Genomic DNA, 18,845 nt, shown 5'->3' on the forward strand with positions numbered 1-18,845 from the left:
GCTCCCTATCATGTTGCTCACCAAGAAAAGCACATTATCAGCCTACCTGGGCAGAGGTAGTGGTGAAGCAGGGGTTAAAGCGAGCTCAGTTTCCTGCTCCTCTGCTTGCTCAGGTGTGCTGCAAAGGGTAGTAAAGAATGGCTGATTAGGAGAAACAACTTTGTGCGCAGAGCTTATGGGACTAGGCAAGATTCCAGACTGAGAACTCTTCTTGTTTCTTTTTATTTTACTTATTTTTTTATGGTAGCTGTCATTTCTTGCAGAAAAGATTTTCCTACTTTCCTATCTGCTGCTATATTTTTTCTCTCTTTTTTAAATTTTTTTTTTTTTTTTTCCTCCTGCTGAGTCATTGCACAACTCAACAGTCATTTGTGTGGCTTGCTTCCTGGAGTCTTGAATCGGTTTGTCACGTACCTTTCTTCTTTCCTCCTACATTTAATATAACTGCACTCGTTTCAAGCACTTCTGCACAGCGGAACCCCTTTCAGATGGTCCCATGGTATCTCTCGGTGATCAGGGTGAGTGAGGCATGTACTAATGGCAGAATTCGTCCTGTGCTCAGTAAGCTGTTACTCCTGTGATAATGTTCACATTTTAAAATTATTCATGTTCCTTACACAGAGGCAGCTGGCAAATGCAGACGTTTTATCTTGTAACTGAGGGGACAGAAAAACCTTGTTTGCTTTTGCTTTTTCATACATTCCACTGCTGGCATCTGCTTAGGCAATTAAACACCTTTCATATTTTTCATCCTCTATAATGCATTAGAGGGGTCCTCTTTTTGTTGTTCTTTGAATACCTTTTCAATCTTGACTTGTCTATGAATATGTAGTTCACTTTTTTTCCTCTTTCTTTGTCCTCCCTTCCTTCTGCCTTTAAAATTGGGTTGGTGTTTCAGGGACTTTCTTGGCCTGTCTGATGTAAAATTAAAGAGGTTACCTAAAACCACAAAGTTGTGGAGCAGTGCAATTAATATGTTTTGTTTTAAAAGGGTGAAAATTCCTGGCTGACGTTTTTTCAATTTTAAAATGTCCTTGTTCCCAGACACAGGTTGTTTCTGTAATGCTTATATTTTTGTTGCTCATAGTTTGCTTTTCAAATTAAAAAAAAATAAGCAGAAGCTTGACCTTTTTTTACCCCAAAGCGTTTGTGTTTCCGATGCTCCCCACCCCCCAGTTAATTAGAACTAACAACTACCAACAAAGCTATGCTTTTTCCTGAGCTCTGGCATTCCCAAAGGATTTGGGTGACGTTGCATGATGAAGCATTGCAGCACCCTTACAACCTCAGGTCCTCAGCTCCAGCATTTGCAAAGCTAAGATAAATGTACAAATTCTCTTCATTTAGTATGAAGAGACACACGTAGACATCAGGATGGCATCTGCAAAAGCCCACATGAGGCTTCAGAGGACAGGAGGTGGCCCAAGTCAAAAGAAGGTCTCTGAGGAGTGTGTTAAGATGCTTGCTTGCTCGTGCCCTCTTTGTGAAACTACATCCCAATGCAGGTGAACTATAACGATGCTGTGGCTGAGCGAGGCGTTTCTACCCCTGGCACATTCATTAGGCCTACAGGAGTTCTTGTAGCCGTGTGCTTTGCTACTGATCCAGTAGAAAGGTAGTCCTTTTTAAAATTTATTTATTTTTCCTCCAGGGCAGCGTCTGTAGAGATGGGCAAGCACCTCTGCTGGCACAGGGAAGATATGTCATCAGATGGCTGGGGAGAGATGGGGAGCTACCCCTTTTGGAAATAGCAGAGCCCTTGCATGGCGTCTTAGCTTGTTACGGAAACTTCATCGCTGGATAAAAGTGCTGTCTTGAAGCTGTGCTGCATAAGCACTTTGACAATACCGATCTCTGCAGCCCAATACTGCTATCTTTAGTGGTCCTAGTAAGTCTTTCTGTACGTAGCTTATTGCTTTCTCTCCCTCTCTCTCCTTTTTTTGAAAGAAGTTCAGAAGGTGATGAGGAAAGGAGAGGAGGAGGTATTGCATAAAAGCTTAGTGGTCAGAGCCATAGATTGGGAAACAGCAGACTTCTGCGCTCTCCTGAGCCTGTGTAACTTTGTTCTCTGAGAGAGTGCCCTAATTATCTGTTGGTAAGCTGGACTGGGCTCTGGTTCTCTTCTACATCAGGCTGGAAAATTTTGTGGCAAGGAGTGGATGAGAGCAGAGAGTGCGTGATCCTCTAGTTTGCACAGCAGCGTGTTCTTCTCCCTGACTCTTGATTTTTTTTCCTTCAGGCCCTGATAAGGTGTTTGGTATGTACGTGTCTTAGGATAAAAGCTGTGCTACTGTGAATGGTCTTTGTGGTTGGGAACTGTGAAACTGAGGTTATTTCCTACTTTAGGCTCAGTCTTCCTCTGAAATACTGGACAAGTTAACTTGAGCTGTAAGTTACTTTGGGTTTTTGGAAAATAGATGGAGGTATTCTCTTTGCTCACCTCTTGCCTGCTTTGATGTAGATAGTCCTTGCCTTGACATTTTATAGTCTCCTGGCATATCCAAGTACAGCATTTAGCATAATTGGGGTCACTAGGCACTAGACAGCAGTGCTTATTATCAGAAGTCCTTATAATACAGGTTACACATGGTATTTCAGTATTCTGCTTCTCTGAGTAGCCTTTAGAGTTAATGTTTTTGTTTTATGATGTACCATCTCCCAGTCTCTCCTCAAAAAAGAAAAATAAATCTAAATTAGACTGAAGCCTTGGCTAATCATTCTTTCTCTATTCATCTCCGTGGCAGCAGGAAACCTAGCAGCAGGGCTTCCATTCACAGCAGACATGCGTGCCAGCTCAAATGCTTCTGTACCAAAAATGCATGTGTGGGTGTTGAAGGTAAAAATGATTGGACAGTAGTGGTTGCAGCTGTATCCTTGAGAACTCAAGGCAAGGGAGATCAATGATCTCTTTCCTGTATGTTGGGGGTTTTTTTTATTACTCACTGAAAAAGATACTTAACAATTGCAAATTATTCCAGAAGGGCAAAGGAAATGTTTTTTGATCATTAAAGACTGCATCAACACCGGGTCCGTTTGTAGTGCAGGCATTGGTTCTGCACAAGGTAAGAATGGAAATGTACTCTGAACCACTGCGAGACGTTTTGACCCCTATAGCACCTTTATCTTCTGGTCTGTGTCCAGCTCTCAGGTACTGCTTCCACTTGTCACCCCTACATCTTACTGCCCTGCTGCCACTTCCATTTCCTCATCTCGTGCATCAGAAATGCGGGTAGCAGATGGGTGGCCTAGGCAGATTTGTCCCAGTCAGTGCTTTTCTTTTCCACTGTTGTGTTAGGCTCAGAGTGACCTGTTTGTTTGTGATGCACATCTCTCTGCTGTCGAGAAATAATTAATTAAAGTATGGCTTTGCACATATTATGCCCATATGACCCCCACCTGGTTAAATCTGTCCCTGATGACTTACTGTAGTTGTAGGCCTCCATTAATTCCATTTAGCTGGTCAAGAGCAATCCAGTAGGAATAATAATAGTGAAATGTGTTAGTAGTGATTTCTGTTCATGGAAAGGACTGAACAGCCTATTTGCTGTTGATACCACTGAAATGGAATGAAAATAGCAGAGGTTGGAGGAGTGGTGTTGTAGATATGATGCAAGGGCCACTAGTCATTTAAGACTAGTTATTTAAGTCAGAATAGCTGGAGCTACTCTTTATTTATTTGCTTATGCTTATCTTTTATTATTTGTTCAATTAATTAGGTTCTGGTGTCCCAGAATTAATTTCCATTCTTTTCCTTGTGAGTATTCACTAGCAAGTCTTACTTTTGATGTTTTTTTTCCCCGCTGGCTTCTTCCACAGAGCGCGCCGTAACCACGCTGTGCAAAATGGTACATACACAGTCATTTTTGCAGTGTATTGGATAGGTGGAAAGCGTAGCTCTAGGTAGGTGACTGGCTCCATATAAATGTTTTAGTTAGAGAAGGGATTTCCCTGCTAAGCAGCTAGCTGACTGGGCAAGTTTTAAATGTTGTTTCATGTTATGAACAGTTGTCACTTAACAGCGTGCGAGGCTAATTGTAACTGATTAGTTGATTGTACTTGATCATTCTATGTGCTGAAAGCATCATTTTTCCAGTATATCCGTCTATGAGGAAAGATTAAATTTACCATGGCTTTGCATTGGCACTGAACTACAAACAAACAAGAGACCAGCCCAGATGAATGTCCTTGGATCTAGGTTTAGGTCATTCTTTACAATTTTGGGGTATACTTTGATCTTTGTTGCATTTGGATTAGCTGTAAACAGGTGGGTTTTATTACTGCTTTGTGTTACGATAATATTGGAAGACTCCAGCGAAGATTGGAGCTGCTTTTGCTGGGCAGTGGGGAAGTCATGAGGTGAAGGGCTGGTCCAGAAGAAAGTGTAATCCTAACAAACAAGACAAAAAAAGGAGATTGCAAAGGAAGTGCGGGGAACATTAGTGCAGGGAAGAGGTTTTGACTAAGAGCTTGGTGAGAGGGTACCTGTCTTGCTGTCATTTGGGTGAGGAAAGTGAGTGGCAGGAGTTTGAGCCCTGTTATGCCAGGGTTGGAGCGTAACATCGTTCAGACCATGGCCAGTGGGAGGGAGAGAGACACAAAGGCAGGACATCCTGCTGCCACTGGCCCACAAGAATTTTTTGTTGATGGTGCCCAAGTTTAGACTTCTCAGTGGAGCACGAAGGGCAGGAACAGCCATCCTTTCCCATCTCTCTTCTATACAGAAACTTTAGAGCTGCTTTTAGCGATTTATTAATTGTAAATGAGAGGTTAGTACCCTTTTTGCCTAGACGCAATTTTATTTAATACTTTTATATTTGTTCCTGAATCAAACAAAAGAAATCCAAGCCAGAGCTCAGTGATTCTGATTGTTCAATGATTTCCTAATTCCTTTTCTTACACTGAGCAAAAGTGATAAGAGAAACCTATTCCTGAGGTTCATTTTTTTTTTTTTTAAATTGACTGTCACTGTGTTCTTCTGAAAGAAAATGCCAAGCACCTACTAAAACAATGTCTTTTATGTGTTGCCAAATAAAAGAGCAGGTTTGTTCAGTAATATATGTATGCAAAAGCATGAGGATTCTGTGATTATTTTTATAAAGCTTTTTAATAACTAAGAACATGTCTCGGAGCTTGTAAAATCTGAATATTCCAAGAACTTATTCTTTTCATGAAGTGTTTAAAGAAATTCCAGTTATGCAAAACCTGAATGCAAATTATTATAGGCCAGTTCAACAAAGCTCTTAGGTACATGTTCCAATCCCTTCCAGAGCATGAAGTACATATCTCTGTACTTACTTATGTGCTTTGAGGTGGGTGTTACCGAGTTGAGACATAAAACACAACCGGGTGAGACAAGAAGCAGTAAGTGAAGCTGCCAAAACTGTGGCAGAAGAGCAGAATAAAAAGAAGGTAGGTCTGTTGACCCCCAGTTGCTATTTGTTGCTTTCAAATTTAGAGAAGATTTACCAAAGGTGCTGTGGGGTTGATCTTGCATTATAGCTACAGAACTGTATTTGGAGGAAAAGAAACAAGAACAGGTTTTGTTTTCTACTGTGGTGTTGGCTTCTCCTATCCCAGCATCCCTCCTTACCCCTTGATGGATGTGAAAAGCATCTCTTTCAGTGGTTAGCTATTGACACCTTGAAGGTACTCGCAACCTGATCAGTGGTGTCAAGGTCCTGCTGGTAGAAAACTACCACGGCTGGCTAAGGAGGGTAGGTCACCCTGACAGCCAGCCCGAGTATGTCTGAGTGAGAACCTAGGCAGTGCCCTCGAGCACTGGAATATTCACCTGCGGGCTTGGGGGGCTTTGCTTTTGCAGCTGAGGGTTAGAAGGGATTGAGTGATGTAGAGCGTGTGCTGTGTCGGGGATACTGAGAAGTCGATGGGGTGAAAAAAGACCGTTACCGAGACGAGACAGGCTGCCTGTTGTACCTGAAGGTATCGTTTTGCTAAAATGGGAACTGCCCTACCTAGGCTTGCCCTTTTGCCCACAGGTTTTAAATTCCAGGTGATCTGACCTTGTTCATGCAACTTTTCTTTGGCAGCTCAGAAAGTAGAGTTTAAATATTATTGCAAATTGATAAACAAGATGTGTATTTTGAAGTCTGAAAACTCAGTTAAACCCTCGAGCAAAGCTAGCTTAACTGTCTGACTGTATTGGAGCTTGTATTAAAGCATGTCGAGAGAGTTGGAACAGGGCAAGAAACCAATATGTTAATTAATATTTGCAATACTATTGCCCTTCTCTGCTTCCCTCTGTAGAGGTATATTCACAGTGGAAGGGCTAACATGTCTGCTCTGGCATTTTTAAAAATTAATCAAGTGATACTGCTGATTTTAAGAAGATCTTTATTTAAAACTTACTAATTTTCGTTTCAAAAATGTTTTTCTAATGTCATATATTCTTAAATGAAAGGTTAATGCAAAAAAAAAAAGTTTTTTTTTTTCTTTTCAGACAGCTGAGAATCTAATAGAGCAGGTGGTGAGACACATCAAGTAGGAAAGTGGTTTTTTTCTTTAAAAAAATATTTTGTAGGAATAGAAACCCCGGAACTAAAAATACTCATGAAGTGGTTTTTTGTGACCTTGTAACTTGCCTTCTAGAGTTGAATAACAGTAATTAGTCCTTTGACTCTGTCATAGTACATTGGTGATCTCTCACTCAGCTTCCCTGGGTGCAGGTATGGTTTTACCAGACAGAATTTGGAATTTGAAAATTGGAAAAGCTAGAAATTCTGATACTGTAAAGTATTTTAAACCGATCTTTATAGCTGTAATTTACATGATTTGTTTTTGAAAACACTCACAATCAGTAAAATTGAATTAATCTGTCTTTGCAATAGTGATGGTCCTGTTAAGACCTCTATTCCCATAGCTTGGTGATTTCCAGCCTTTTTTATTTGGGCACGTGTACATATTTGCCTGCAAAGCACGACATTCCTTGAAATGCACATGTTTACTAAATAGGTGCATAGCAGCAATGAACTTTTTTTCTTTTTCGACTTCTGCTCACCCATACTAGTAGTTCTCAGACGCTCACAGATCCACAGACCACAAGTTGAAAACCACTGATCTAAACTTCTAAAACTAGGCAATAAATATATCCCTATTAGCACAGGTAGTGCGTAGAGTAATTCAGAGAAATTTAGTTTGGTTTGCGCTTACTGATATTTGAATGATACTTCATTCAAATGATTTTTTAAATATTCTCTTATTGTAATATACTGTTACTCTATTAATTTTTCTTGTGCAGTAGCTTCCCGAACAATTGAATTTTGGCTCCCCGACTATGAACTTCCATCAAACGTAGCAACTACAGCTTTCAACTTTGTAGAATCAATCACAGTAAACCATTTAGTTATGCCAGGTTTTCATTTTGTGGTCAAGGATTAAATGCAATCCATTTAGCATTTGTTTATTTATGAGGTATGCTTGAAGCTGACCTTGTAGGACTTTTCTGTCTTCATGTTGTATGATCCTTGAGACTGACTTCAGAAATCTTGTTTTATATAATACAGATGGACATAATGTAATCAGTAAGGTGTTGACAAAGCTGATTTAAAACATGGGAAATTAAATCCTCTTTCAGGTCAGCACTGTCAGCCTTCAGTTCCCATCTCTTGTTTCATTTTTCCTGGGGCTCTTGAGCTATCTCTGCTTTCCATATTGCATGATTATTTTCTTCCTTTCCACTGTATTAGTTTTAATTTCGTGGACACAGAGTTTACTTGGAAAATTGGTTTGGGGGAGAGTATGTGTGTTTTGGTTTTTTCCCACCTCTCTCATGACATTTCCCTTTTTTTGGGGGGGGGGGGTGTGGGGCTGGGGGTGTGAAGATATATCAGTGTTTCTCACTTGATTCCAACTTCTTGCCCAAGCTTTTATAAGCTTAGGGCCAAATCTCAGCTCTTGTTTCCTGGTTTTTCTACCTTTCCTTGTGGTGATAAGGGGCAACCTGTATGATGTGAAGAGTTGTCTTAATTCCGCTGTGGTATATGGTATGGTGACATCCACAGTTCTTTACGTATGTTTTTCTGTGTAGCATTGTGACTCCTCATCTTGATCAAGTTATTTTTAAACCCTCTAAGGCAGAGTTTTCAAGGTATCTCTCTGTCGATTCACTGTTGGCTTACCTTTCCATGCTGCGATTGAGAGTTATGGGATTGAATGCTGGAAACTCTCTACTTGATGACATTGGGAGAGACAGGGATGCTGCATCCAGGCTGTTATGTTATGTTATGCCTTGAAGGGTTAATATGCTCAGCATTAGTTTGAGGTTTCTGCACCGTGGCTCACCTGTAGTGAAGTCCTGAAGCCTAAAGTAAACCCAAAGCTCATTTGTCTACAAAATACCTTGTTCGTTCTTGTGATGGTGCCCAGCAGCACTGCTTAATGCTGCTCACTCTTGGACTTGCAGTACCGCATCGCAATTCTGTTTTGATTGCTATCTGCTGTCTCTGCTGTTCTCCTCTTTCTTGAGCAGTATCTGTTAACAGTGTCAGACTGAAGAGTGCTTGTTGAAGACAAATACGGTTGCTAGGAGCGAGGAAGATGAGCCAAGTGGATGTACAGTTCTCTGCACATTGCATTTGCAAGCAATGCAAAGCTTGATCCATAGTTCCTTTTTAGTGCCCTGGTAAAGACTGTGTTATTTTGGCCTTTTGTGCAAATTAGTTGAGTGGCATAAATACCAGTTTTTATCAGATAGCGTTTGAAGCTCATTGGTTTTCAGTATAGACTTGTGTCAGCACAAGCCTTATTTAAATTTGGCTTTTTGGATAGAATTTATAGCTCAGAAAACATCAGTTTCTGTGGAGCTCTAAATCCTCTTGAATCGTTGGTTCTGCAGGGCAGAGTTGTGCTTTTACATTGGTTGAGAAATCTCTAGGGACAACAGTGCTATATAAATAATAAATAAACTAATAAATCAGTTATCATCGGCTCTCACCTCCTAAATTGAGGTCGGAAAGAAAAGTCATTTGGGGGAGAAGCAGCAAGGAAAGCTGAAATGCCTGATGGCCCCATGGGGGAGCACAACCTAAAGATCATGCTTGGCATTTAATTTAAAAAATATATAGCCTGTTCAAAATGAGTATCTGTCAAGCAGACAATTAACTATCTGATATGAGGAGTCTGACATTCAGAATGCTTCATGCTTCCATGCTAGTGCATGGCTTTCAAACTATCAGGCACCCCTGAAAGTAATTTGTTAACACCCTCACGTCCTCCCAGAGGAGAGCTATTAATCTGCGTCTCATCAGCATCTAGATGACATCAAAGTCCATGACAATTCTGTTACTCCTACCGCCGTGGTCTACCAGTGGGACGTGGTACATGCCAAAGAACCTAAATAAGGGGAACAAACATTTTTGTAGGAATCCCACAGTATTTTAAAAGTTTCTGTCCTTTCTCCTCCCCTGTTTAATTTAAGGAGCTCTTTCCAAAAACCCATGTTTTATGATTCTTTCTCTCTTATGCAAACCGAAGTGTGGAAACACGTCAAATTTGTGGATGTGGGACTCCTTCAAACCCATGGAGAAAGTTACTGTCTAGTCAAAGTGGTATTTAACATTTACAATATTATAAACAAACAGTAACTGTAGAGTTTATGGACATCAAGCGGAATATTAATTTACGTGTCCTGTGAAGCACCTGTTTTCTGCCTTGTGAGGCATTGCAACACACTCCTTAGTGTGTGCAGGTAGGGCTTAAAGCTCAATAATGCAGGACCATAGGGGAGCCCAGTCAGGAGAACAGCACCGAAATGTTTTAATTCCTGATGAGCAGATATGGAAATACCATAAATGGTGGGACCAGCAAATTGGGTTTGAGAACACGGAAAAGGGCATTAGATGTTTTCTTGATACAGTTGTATCATGTACAAATGTACAAGCTCTGACTTGAAATTCATCAACTTGACCTACCAGAGAACTTTAAAGAATGGGTGTGAATGTGGGCTGTGCCTTTTGTGAAATGTTGTGTAAACATTTGTTCCAGTACATTTGGTTCTCAATTTACAATGAAGAAGGATTCATTCATCTGAAGAGAGATTGCTTAATGGCCTCTATACAGCCAGAACTTTTATTAATATAATGGTGTCAGATTTCATTTGAAGGGCATTCAGAGCTGCTAAGCAGTTGAAGAAGTGGCATTTTAAATAAAATTGTATTTCTGTTCTTATGGCTAGTATTAAATTTTGTGGTGAATTTTCAGTCATTTACAACTCCCATGAAATAGCCAAATGTAGGCTTTATAGAGCAGAGCAGCTTCTTTAATTTGTTTGGCCTTTAATGTTTGCAAAATATATGTGTCAGTGTTTTGTGTAAGTGCTAGGGGGACTCTAGGTATTTTCCCATCCTGTGAAAAAGAATCCACGGCAGTAATCAGATAATTAGTCTTGTTACAGCTTGACATGTGTGGTGAATCAGACATATGTATGTTGTGCTATTTATTTGCTCTATAAATTAAAATAATGTCAAATATAAATAATACACATGCATATAAAAATGTGTGCATATGATTATACCTATATATAATATTCCAAGCTTGTCTTGGGGTGAGGCCAGGTAGAATTGCCGTGTCCGACTGCTAGGAAATCTCCTTCCCCCAGCTGTGTGGCTCTAAGGTTTTACGTGCCCAGAGGACATTTTCTTTGATGATCCTCTCAGTGCCTGAAACCAGCGTGGCTCTTTCCCCGTCACACTGTCATCGGTTTCTCGTTTGGGGGCTCATCATGGGGATCCCAACAAAATACAGCGCTGCATCTTTGAAAATGAATCACTGAGTTCCTGCAGAAAGTCCAGAAGATGAGTTGAGGGTGTCTGAAGAAATAATGCTTAGAAGTGTTGTTGCAGATGGATGCCAGTCCTGTGAGTCTTTTCATGACAGCTTTCCCAGGGACCCTGAGCTTCGGTTTCTTCCTCCGTGTCATCCTCGAGGACGCAGAGTTCCTGTGAAGTCTGTTGAAATAGCGTAACAACAGGAATGTCTCGAGTAGCTGCTTTTCTTCCTCCTCTTCCCCCTTTCTGGCCCTACTCCTGGCCATGTTTCAGTGCTCCTAATTCACACGGTTATTTTCCTTCATCCAGATCGGGGCAGGGAGGAAAAAGCCGCTAGACTTAATGTGTAAGGGACTAATATTACCTGTAGCGTCTTCAGCCTTCCTTGCCTCTCTTGTCTCAGATGGCATGGAATTAAATAGTTTCTACTAAAGATTAATAAGGGTTCATAGATGGTTATCAAGTGTTTATAATTGTGTTAGAGAGAAAATCTTTGGTATAATTTCCAATATTTTTGTGGTACTGTGGCAAAGTATTTAATTTCCATCAGTAGTAGAATATTCCGTTAAACAAGTCTGGCAAATGCTCAAAGAACTGACTGTTTTAAATATGCAATTATACACTCAGAGCTTTTATTCTTTCTAGTGAAAGTCCAGAACACCTTTAATAGGAAGAATAATAGGACTGTCTTTCAGGATCTCAGTGGGAAGGGTTTGGGAAGAGTTTATCATGCAGTTTTATAGGCATAATCAGATTAAACAAATCACGGGAGTAAATAGATTGGAGTCTAGTAAAAAGGACTGGGTACTACGACATCCATGTTTGTCCACTATGAGGGTAGAGACCCTGAATGTGGGCCTGATTCCCAAGGTTATTTTAAAATAGAACATATTCTTCTCTGCACTCAGTCTTACCACAGGCAGCACTGGTATTTGAAGCATCTTCCCAGAAGTAACTGAACTAATGTTCACTGTAACCAGGCTAAGCATAGAGTTTATGTAATAGGTACAGCGTGTTTGTGTACATCTATTTTATAATCTTAATTACCGATCTTTGCCCTCTCCTGTTTTGTAGGCTCTGTGTGGTAAATTTTCTAGAAAGTAATGCCTGTCTTCCATTGAACCTAAATGGCCTGTCAGGGACTTTGTGTGAATGCAGGTCAGTAGTTGGGAAGAGAACGTAGTCAAATCTTGTGAATATTGCTTACCCATGGCAGGAGGAGTTGTGTCCTCGGGCAGCCCTGTGTTACTGGCAACATTTTAGACATTCAGAAAATTTGCTTCTCGAAAGGAAACCACATATCTAATGAGAAATCCAGGAGGAATTGCGATAAGCCTGAGAAGTTGTGTAGTAAATTCATTTGTAATCCAAAGTGCTGATAAAGATGTAAACTCAATCTCATTATTTTCAAGTCTTTAAACTGAGAACGCGTGCATTTTGATAAGCTGTTTGTTTTAACGGTGGTGTAGAAAGGTGGGCCTTGCTCATGTTACCCTTCCTTTCATTCCATTGCCCGATGGAATTAGAATAAATGCTGCCCGATGGCATTAGACTAAAGCTGCTGTGGGATGATTTGTTTAGAATCTTTTTGTACATCTAGAAATCCTGAGGAAAGCCTTATTGAGCCTTTTTCAAAATCATGAGAGTGATTTAAAAAAAAAAAATACAGATTTTTTTTTTTTTTTTTTTTTATTTAAAGTTTATCTCTTGTTTTTGAGTTGTACATTCTCGTTTTCTCTGCAACCAGCAGGTTTCAACTTTACTTTCAGTTAAAATAAGTGGCAAACTTCACATGTGGTGGAGCTGGGGTTGTGAGCAACAGGCCAAATCTTCTCACTCTTGATATGCAAAGAAGGAGAAAGGAAAGAGCCACCTCTCTGAGCAACAAATTTTCAGGTTTACAAAAATCAAATCTTTTGAACGCATACGTTACAAAGGTGTGAGTCTTCCATCTAAGCTGGCATTGCACCTCTACATTCTAAATCATGGTATTTTCATGCCCTTTTTTTTCAGATATATACAGCTTTCACCATGTAGGTGTATTTTTTCTTGCCTCATTAGGGACAGCCTACTTCCAGTTGGTGATGTTTGCAGTGGGAATGGCACATGAAACCAGTTAGTAGCATTAGCCTGCGGCATTATGACTTTTGGTTTTGAGGCCTGTGTTCTCTGGGATGTGTTTTTTATTAGAGCAGAAATGTGATCACAGTGCTAGGTATAAAATTATATGGGATATAATTTTGTAACCCAGCCATGCTATTACTGTGAGTGTTAATTACTTCATTCTTAACCCTCATGTAGAGTACAAAAGAGAGTTAAATGCTTTGGCCCAGCCACTTACGTCGTCGTGTCAAACAGCACGTCGGGATTTCAGAACTTCAAATCTTGGATCTGAAGCGAAGGAGGTTTTTTTTAAACAGCTTTCACCATGCTTGTTTTAGTCAAACAGTACATAAATCAGCATAGTTAACATTTAGCAAAACCAGCCCTGCTTTTCTGTCCACGCGTGTGCATTGTTGATTATCAAAATGGTTATCCTAAGTAAATAAATGGTGATCTATTAATGAAATAAAAGCCTGCTTGAATCTCATATTTAATGAAACCAGAAGGGATAATACCAGACTTTCAACAGGCCTTTGGTACTTCAGGTCTGCGCCATAAGCTCCGCAAAGGCACATTTATATGGCCTGCAAGTGCAATATATAAAAGCTCTCTAGCTGTAACAGCAGAATTGTCAGAAGGATAGGCTGAGAAGCTTTTAGGAATACTTTCTAAATTTTGATTTTGAGCCTCTGATCTCTCTGCAGGCTTGAAATATACTTCATAGGGTATTTGAAAGATGGCTCCTTATCTGAAGAAAAGTTTACCTTGATAAAATGAGACTGATTTGAGCGCATCCCTGCAGAGTTGGGGTGGTTGAAGGTGCTCACCCTTCAGATAGGATCAGTAAGAACTAGGAGAGCTGATGGCTCGGGCCTTGGGATGTGAATTCAGGCTAAAATATGGAAAATGCTATCTCCATTTTAGGCAAAACATGCAGTGATAACTGAGGAATCAAATGTATGTATTTCTTCTCGTAAGGCTAATATTGTTTGCTTGGGTGATAGAAGCAATTTTTTTGAAATGGACTGAAAATTACCCCTCTGCGTTTTTCTGTGTTTTAAGACTTGCAAATTGTGCAGTGATTAAACAAAATTATCCATTGATTGGTTAGGAAGTGCACATTTCTCTCCACCAGATTTATACTCTTGTCCTGCTTATATAATGAGGAAGTGAGAGAAACTTAGAAGTCTGTAAGATTTCTGGATTTATAAAAGCATTTATACTGTCATATGAACCACATAACTGAGCACCATAACGGACTGTATGTAAGATTACCTGGAAATTGTCACTGAGTATCAAACCTGTCTGTCCTCCTTTCCAGAATGATGAAGTCCTCTGTACATACAGAAGAAGATGACTTTGTGCCGGAGCTTCAGAGAAGCATCCATCCCAGAGAGAGGCCAGACTGGGAGGAGACTCTTAGCGCTATGGTAAAACACTTTGTTGCATTTTCTGGATGCATTGTTTTTGGTTCTGAACCAAAATACTCTTATATTCTAGTTATGCATTGATTGATTTATATTCCTTGACTTTCAGGTTTTTAAATGGATTGCATAGTACTTTCAAGAAGACCAAAATACTTTCCTTCCTCTGGCAATTTGTCAAGGAGGGAGAGAAGGAGCATGCATAACGCTTCTGCCCTATTAATATGTGCCCCAAAGCAGGTCTAGTAACAAATTAAAAGGTCCATAATGTCACAACGATTTTCAGTCTGCATTAACCTTTTTTTCAGCAAGACTTTTGAGCATGAAGGGAACTTCTTGTAAAAACATGCTCTTTGAAGCGTGCAGCATTATGGAAGAATAAGATTTTAGCAAAATGCTGGCTAAGTCTACAGAAATAAAACCTCATCCCGAAAGCTAACCTACCGTCAGAGGGAACAGAATTGCAAAAAAGCAACCGCAAAGGTGCTGTTCTCATGCTTGCAGAAGGCACTACAAGTGGGCAGTGGGCCACAGACAACTGTATTACCTTGATATAATTGTTTTCTTTTAAATGATTGAGTAAAGTACCTGCAGTTCCACTTTCCCAACTCCCTCTGCATTTGCTGAATTTGGAAGGTCAGATGTTATTTTAATAGCAGCCAAATAGGGCAATCGGATTAGGTGGTTTCGTGAAGTTACCTTACCTCACAGAAGCTTGACCTGCCTTGTTTCAGTCTAGGAGTGTCTGGAAGTTGTATCTTGCTTGTTATTTTCAGATTTTCTAAATTGCCTCATTGGCATACGAAGCTGAAGGGGAAATTGCCTTCTGCGACAGACCTTGGATAGGGGCAGGGTCTGAATTTTCCAGGACAGCAGCGGTGCTCTTGAGGGGTGGGCAGTCCAGCAGCATGGCTAAGATAACTTACTGTGATGTGGCACCAGGGACAATTTTTCCCTCTCATTGGATCATGTGGCAGTGGCAGGGCTTCAGCCTGGAAAAGCCGTATGTTCTCTGCTTCTGGACTGCCAGCAGTGCAGCAGCAGCATGAGAGATGGGCTAGATTTAGCTGTACTGCAGGACAGTCAGATTCATCTGATGTATGGGGCTGAGGGGTGTTCATCCCAGTGGATTATTTGAAGTTTAAAGGACCATTAATATCTGGCTGGGTCATGTGAAATAGATTTTGGATTAGCTGTTCTTTATACAATGTTCAGAAAATTTATAGGTAGTAAAATCCCTATGAGCCAGGTATTTATTTTAATTTCAAACAGGGGAACAAAGTACTATGTCTTACTCTTTTAAAAGCATCATCAAACCCCATAGAATACAATGATAATATTTTGTTCCAAACTTTATTTTCAAGCCAAAAAAACCAACCCAAAACATAGGGTTCACCAGCATTTTTGTCTGCTGGTATTTTCTGTGCTTGTCACTCTGCTTGACTCCTTGCTTATCCACTGTTAATTTTGACTTTTTGCAATTGTCTGTTCCTACGTATGGGTTTTTTTGCATACGTGGATATTTTTTCCTTCTCTCCACCTTGGCCAGCAGTTCACGCTGGTGCCGCCTGTTTGAGAGCACTGTCTGTTCTAATCAGCGTTAGTCAGCCAGCAGTGCATGCTCCCAGCCTCAGCGCATGGTGCTTCTTAACACCCTAGAGCCAGGAGTCTTGTGTAAATCACTGTTTGACACCCTGCTGTCTGTAACCTCAAGGTGTGTCTCAGGAATGTGAGTCTGTAATTCAGTGTCTCCACCTGTAACACAAGTTAGCTGGCATACCTCATTTGTTATTGTTTTTTAACATTGTTGATTTACAATGAAGGAAAGGTTCACCTGTTCTGACTCCATGCTTTCCCTCTTCTCATCCAGGCTGTTGCTCTCATGGACATGGTTTAGTGTTCAGATCTATACTGCAACCTACACATATGCATAATGTTCCTCTCACTGTGCTAATTATTAATTTACTTTTTAGAACATGTCTTCTTGCACAGCTCTATGCCAGCAATATAAAAACTGAACAGTCCAGGTGGCTATAAAAAAGAGATTTAGAGGACGATAAACAGGAAAATTCACATCTAAGATTTGCTGCACAGTGATTTGGTATGAGGAAGCACAAAGCTACATGTAAAGCTACTGAACCTGTATTTATGATGGCTTAGATTTGTGCTTACAGTGTTGTTTTGACCTCGTGGTCCTCTGAATATGTTGTAGGTGGGTAGAAAAACCTCACTTGCTGATGTTTACTGTGCTGAGTGAATCAAATTTCCACTTTCAACCTCTGCCTTATGTCCAGTCAGAAGGTAGTATTTACAAGATGTAAATATTTACAGGACACTGTTCAACACTGTCACTTTCTATTCTCAGTTTAACCAGTGCATCTACTATATTCTGTCTTTTTTCTGATCATTTTAAGCCTGAGATTTTTTTCCTTGTGCCTCTGGTTTAGCTTTTTCCCAGAGCGTGCTCCTTACATGGTACGTGAGTTTCTCGTAGTGGCATAATACATTTAATTTTCGGTTAGTAGTTGTTTAAGTTGCAGACTTCAGGTTTTGTTGTTGCTTGCTGTCTCAGCCTCTGGGGAATGGAGGCTGCAGGGGCTTGGAGAAGTTGGACATAGCTGTGGTGTTTTCTACTCTCCATTGCTTCCCGTGGCAGACAGCTGGAGACCCAACTGGGTGCAAGGCTTTGTCACTTTAAATGAATTTCACATTCTGCCAGGTGAGCAACTGCTGAGACTAGCGACACTATGGAGAGCTTGGGAAATTCTGACACCGTCGACAGACCGGTGATGCTTATTCATTTGTCTCTTGAACTTTGCCTGTGTACATGTTTTTGTACTTTGGGAAAAGGCGATTTATGCGTTCACAGTTAGATGAACATACACAAATCATCCCTACTTTCCCTCCCCCCTTTTATCCGCAATATATTTCCAAGTGCTTATTATTAATTCATATAAGTGCTTTGTTTCCAGAGCTTTTTCTTAACAAGAAATAAACTATAAAGGTTTTTCTAAATGTGTGGAGGTTGAGTGTCCTCCTATACTGTACGTGTAAGGTAGGGCAGAAACTTTAATATTTCTGTCATTGCCAGTTTATTGTGGGCACCCGAGTAGCTTTAGTCCTTTGTTTGATAGTACTTCTATTGTCGTTTTTATGTTTATGATTTGTACTTTCACCTACTTTTTAAAACTGTTTGTTTCTTGTTTGTGGTTTAGCAGAAAGGCAGGTGCTTTTGTATTGGAGACCTGGTTTGTTTGGGTACTCCTGGTGGTTCTTGAAACTTCATGGTCATCATGAAACCCTGTGCTGTGGATTTTGAGGACCAGGCTGAATGAGATGCAACACTAGATGACAGACTACAGGAGTTAGATAATAAGACAGCTGCCCGAGTAGTCCTCAAGGGCTGCTAATATTTTGTATTCCCCTCCTGACTTGTGTTCTGTATTTTTAGAATTTGGTCATACTAGATATACCATTTTTCTCACTGCCTCAGCCTCCTATTCCCACTGTGCTGCTGGCCTGCTGGGTAACCTTCACACATGCCGTTTTTTTATTTCTCTGCTCCAGTTTGGAAAATGCAGTTGATGATATTGACTTTATTTGTAGAACACTTCTGAGTTCTAGGGATGAAAAGCTGTATTTGAGCCAAGTAATATTGCAGCATATGGATTTTCTAATGTTTCTCTGAGATAGTAATGTTATTTTAAAGGAAAGGAGTATCTTTTCCTTGGAAGGTCCAGAAGAGTGCTTTATTTTTGTGTTACAAGAAATGAAGTTGTGAAAGACACCCTTTATATAATATTTCTCATACAAGCCTACAAAACAGCTGTCCTCAGCCTGTCATTAACTTTAGCATAAATTGATATTTGTACTTAATATTACGTTTACCTTATGTTATTGACCATCTGACCTCCTCTCAGCACCTCTTCATGAGTTCAGTAAGTTGCAATGCTTTAAAAGCAGTGTGCTAACAGCCTCTCCTCCAGCAGGCTCGTGTGCTTACAGACACGGATGCACGCTCTGTCCCCGTTGCCTTTTTCTTCCATTTGTCTACATTTTGTGGGGAAACAGGATTAAAACAGTGAGATAAATATAAAAATCTTTATTTCAGCACCCTGTTGAAATTGTGCTGTCACAGAAAGATGCCACCTGAAGCTGCATTAACCTGACAGGCACTAGAGAGAAGGTGAATATACTCACTCCAAAGCTAGAAATAGGATTTCTTTTGCATGTGTGTATATATGTGTTTCTGAAAAGGGTTTTTTTTCTGCAGTGTCTGCCACTTCTTTCAGCTTTGGAAGCTTTCAAAATGAGTCCCTAAAGCTGCGGTAGGTTTATTTACTGTAAGATTTTTTCCGTAGTGCCGTGAGCACAAGAATACAGGTGATCATCCTGACACTTGATCACATCCTACAGTGAATGTCTGCAGGGATTCATTAATGAGTAGATCACGGCTGGATGTGACCAAGAGTTCCTCACCTTGAGGAAATCAGCCTTTCCCGCGCTGGTGCACCTCTGAACCGTAGCTTTTGGCATC

The 18,845-nt window shown here is 40.3% G+C and overlaps 1 protein-coding gene across 1 annotated transcript in view; it reads left to right on the top strand.

Annotated features, from left to right (window-relative positions):
- Positions 1–18,845, top strand: part of ARHGAP32 (Rho GTPase activating protein 32) — a 188,203-nt gene that overhangs the window by 17,011 nt on the left and 152,347 nt on the right. Inside the window, 1 exon segment of the mRNA XM_030021349.2 lies at positions 14,206–14,314. Within this exon segment, the coding sequence (XP_029877209.1) occupies positions 14,206–14,314 (109 nt within the window).

This window comes from Aquila chrysaetos, chromosome 8 (genome assembly GCF_900496995.4).
Source record: "Aquila chrysaetos chrysaetos chromosome 8, bAquChr1.4, whole genome shotgun sequence".
Classification (NCBI taxonomy): domain Eukaryota; kingdom Metazoa; phylum Chordata; class Aves; order Accipitriformes; family Accipitridae; genus Aquila; species Aquila chrysaetos.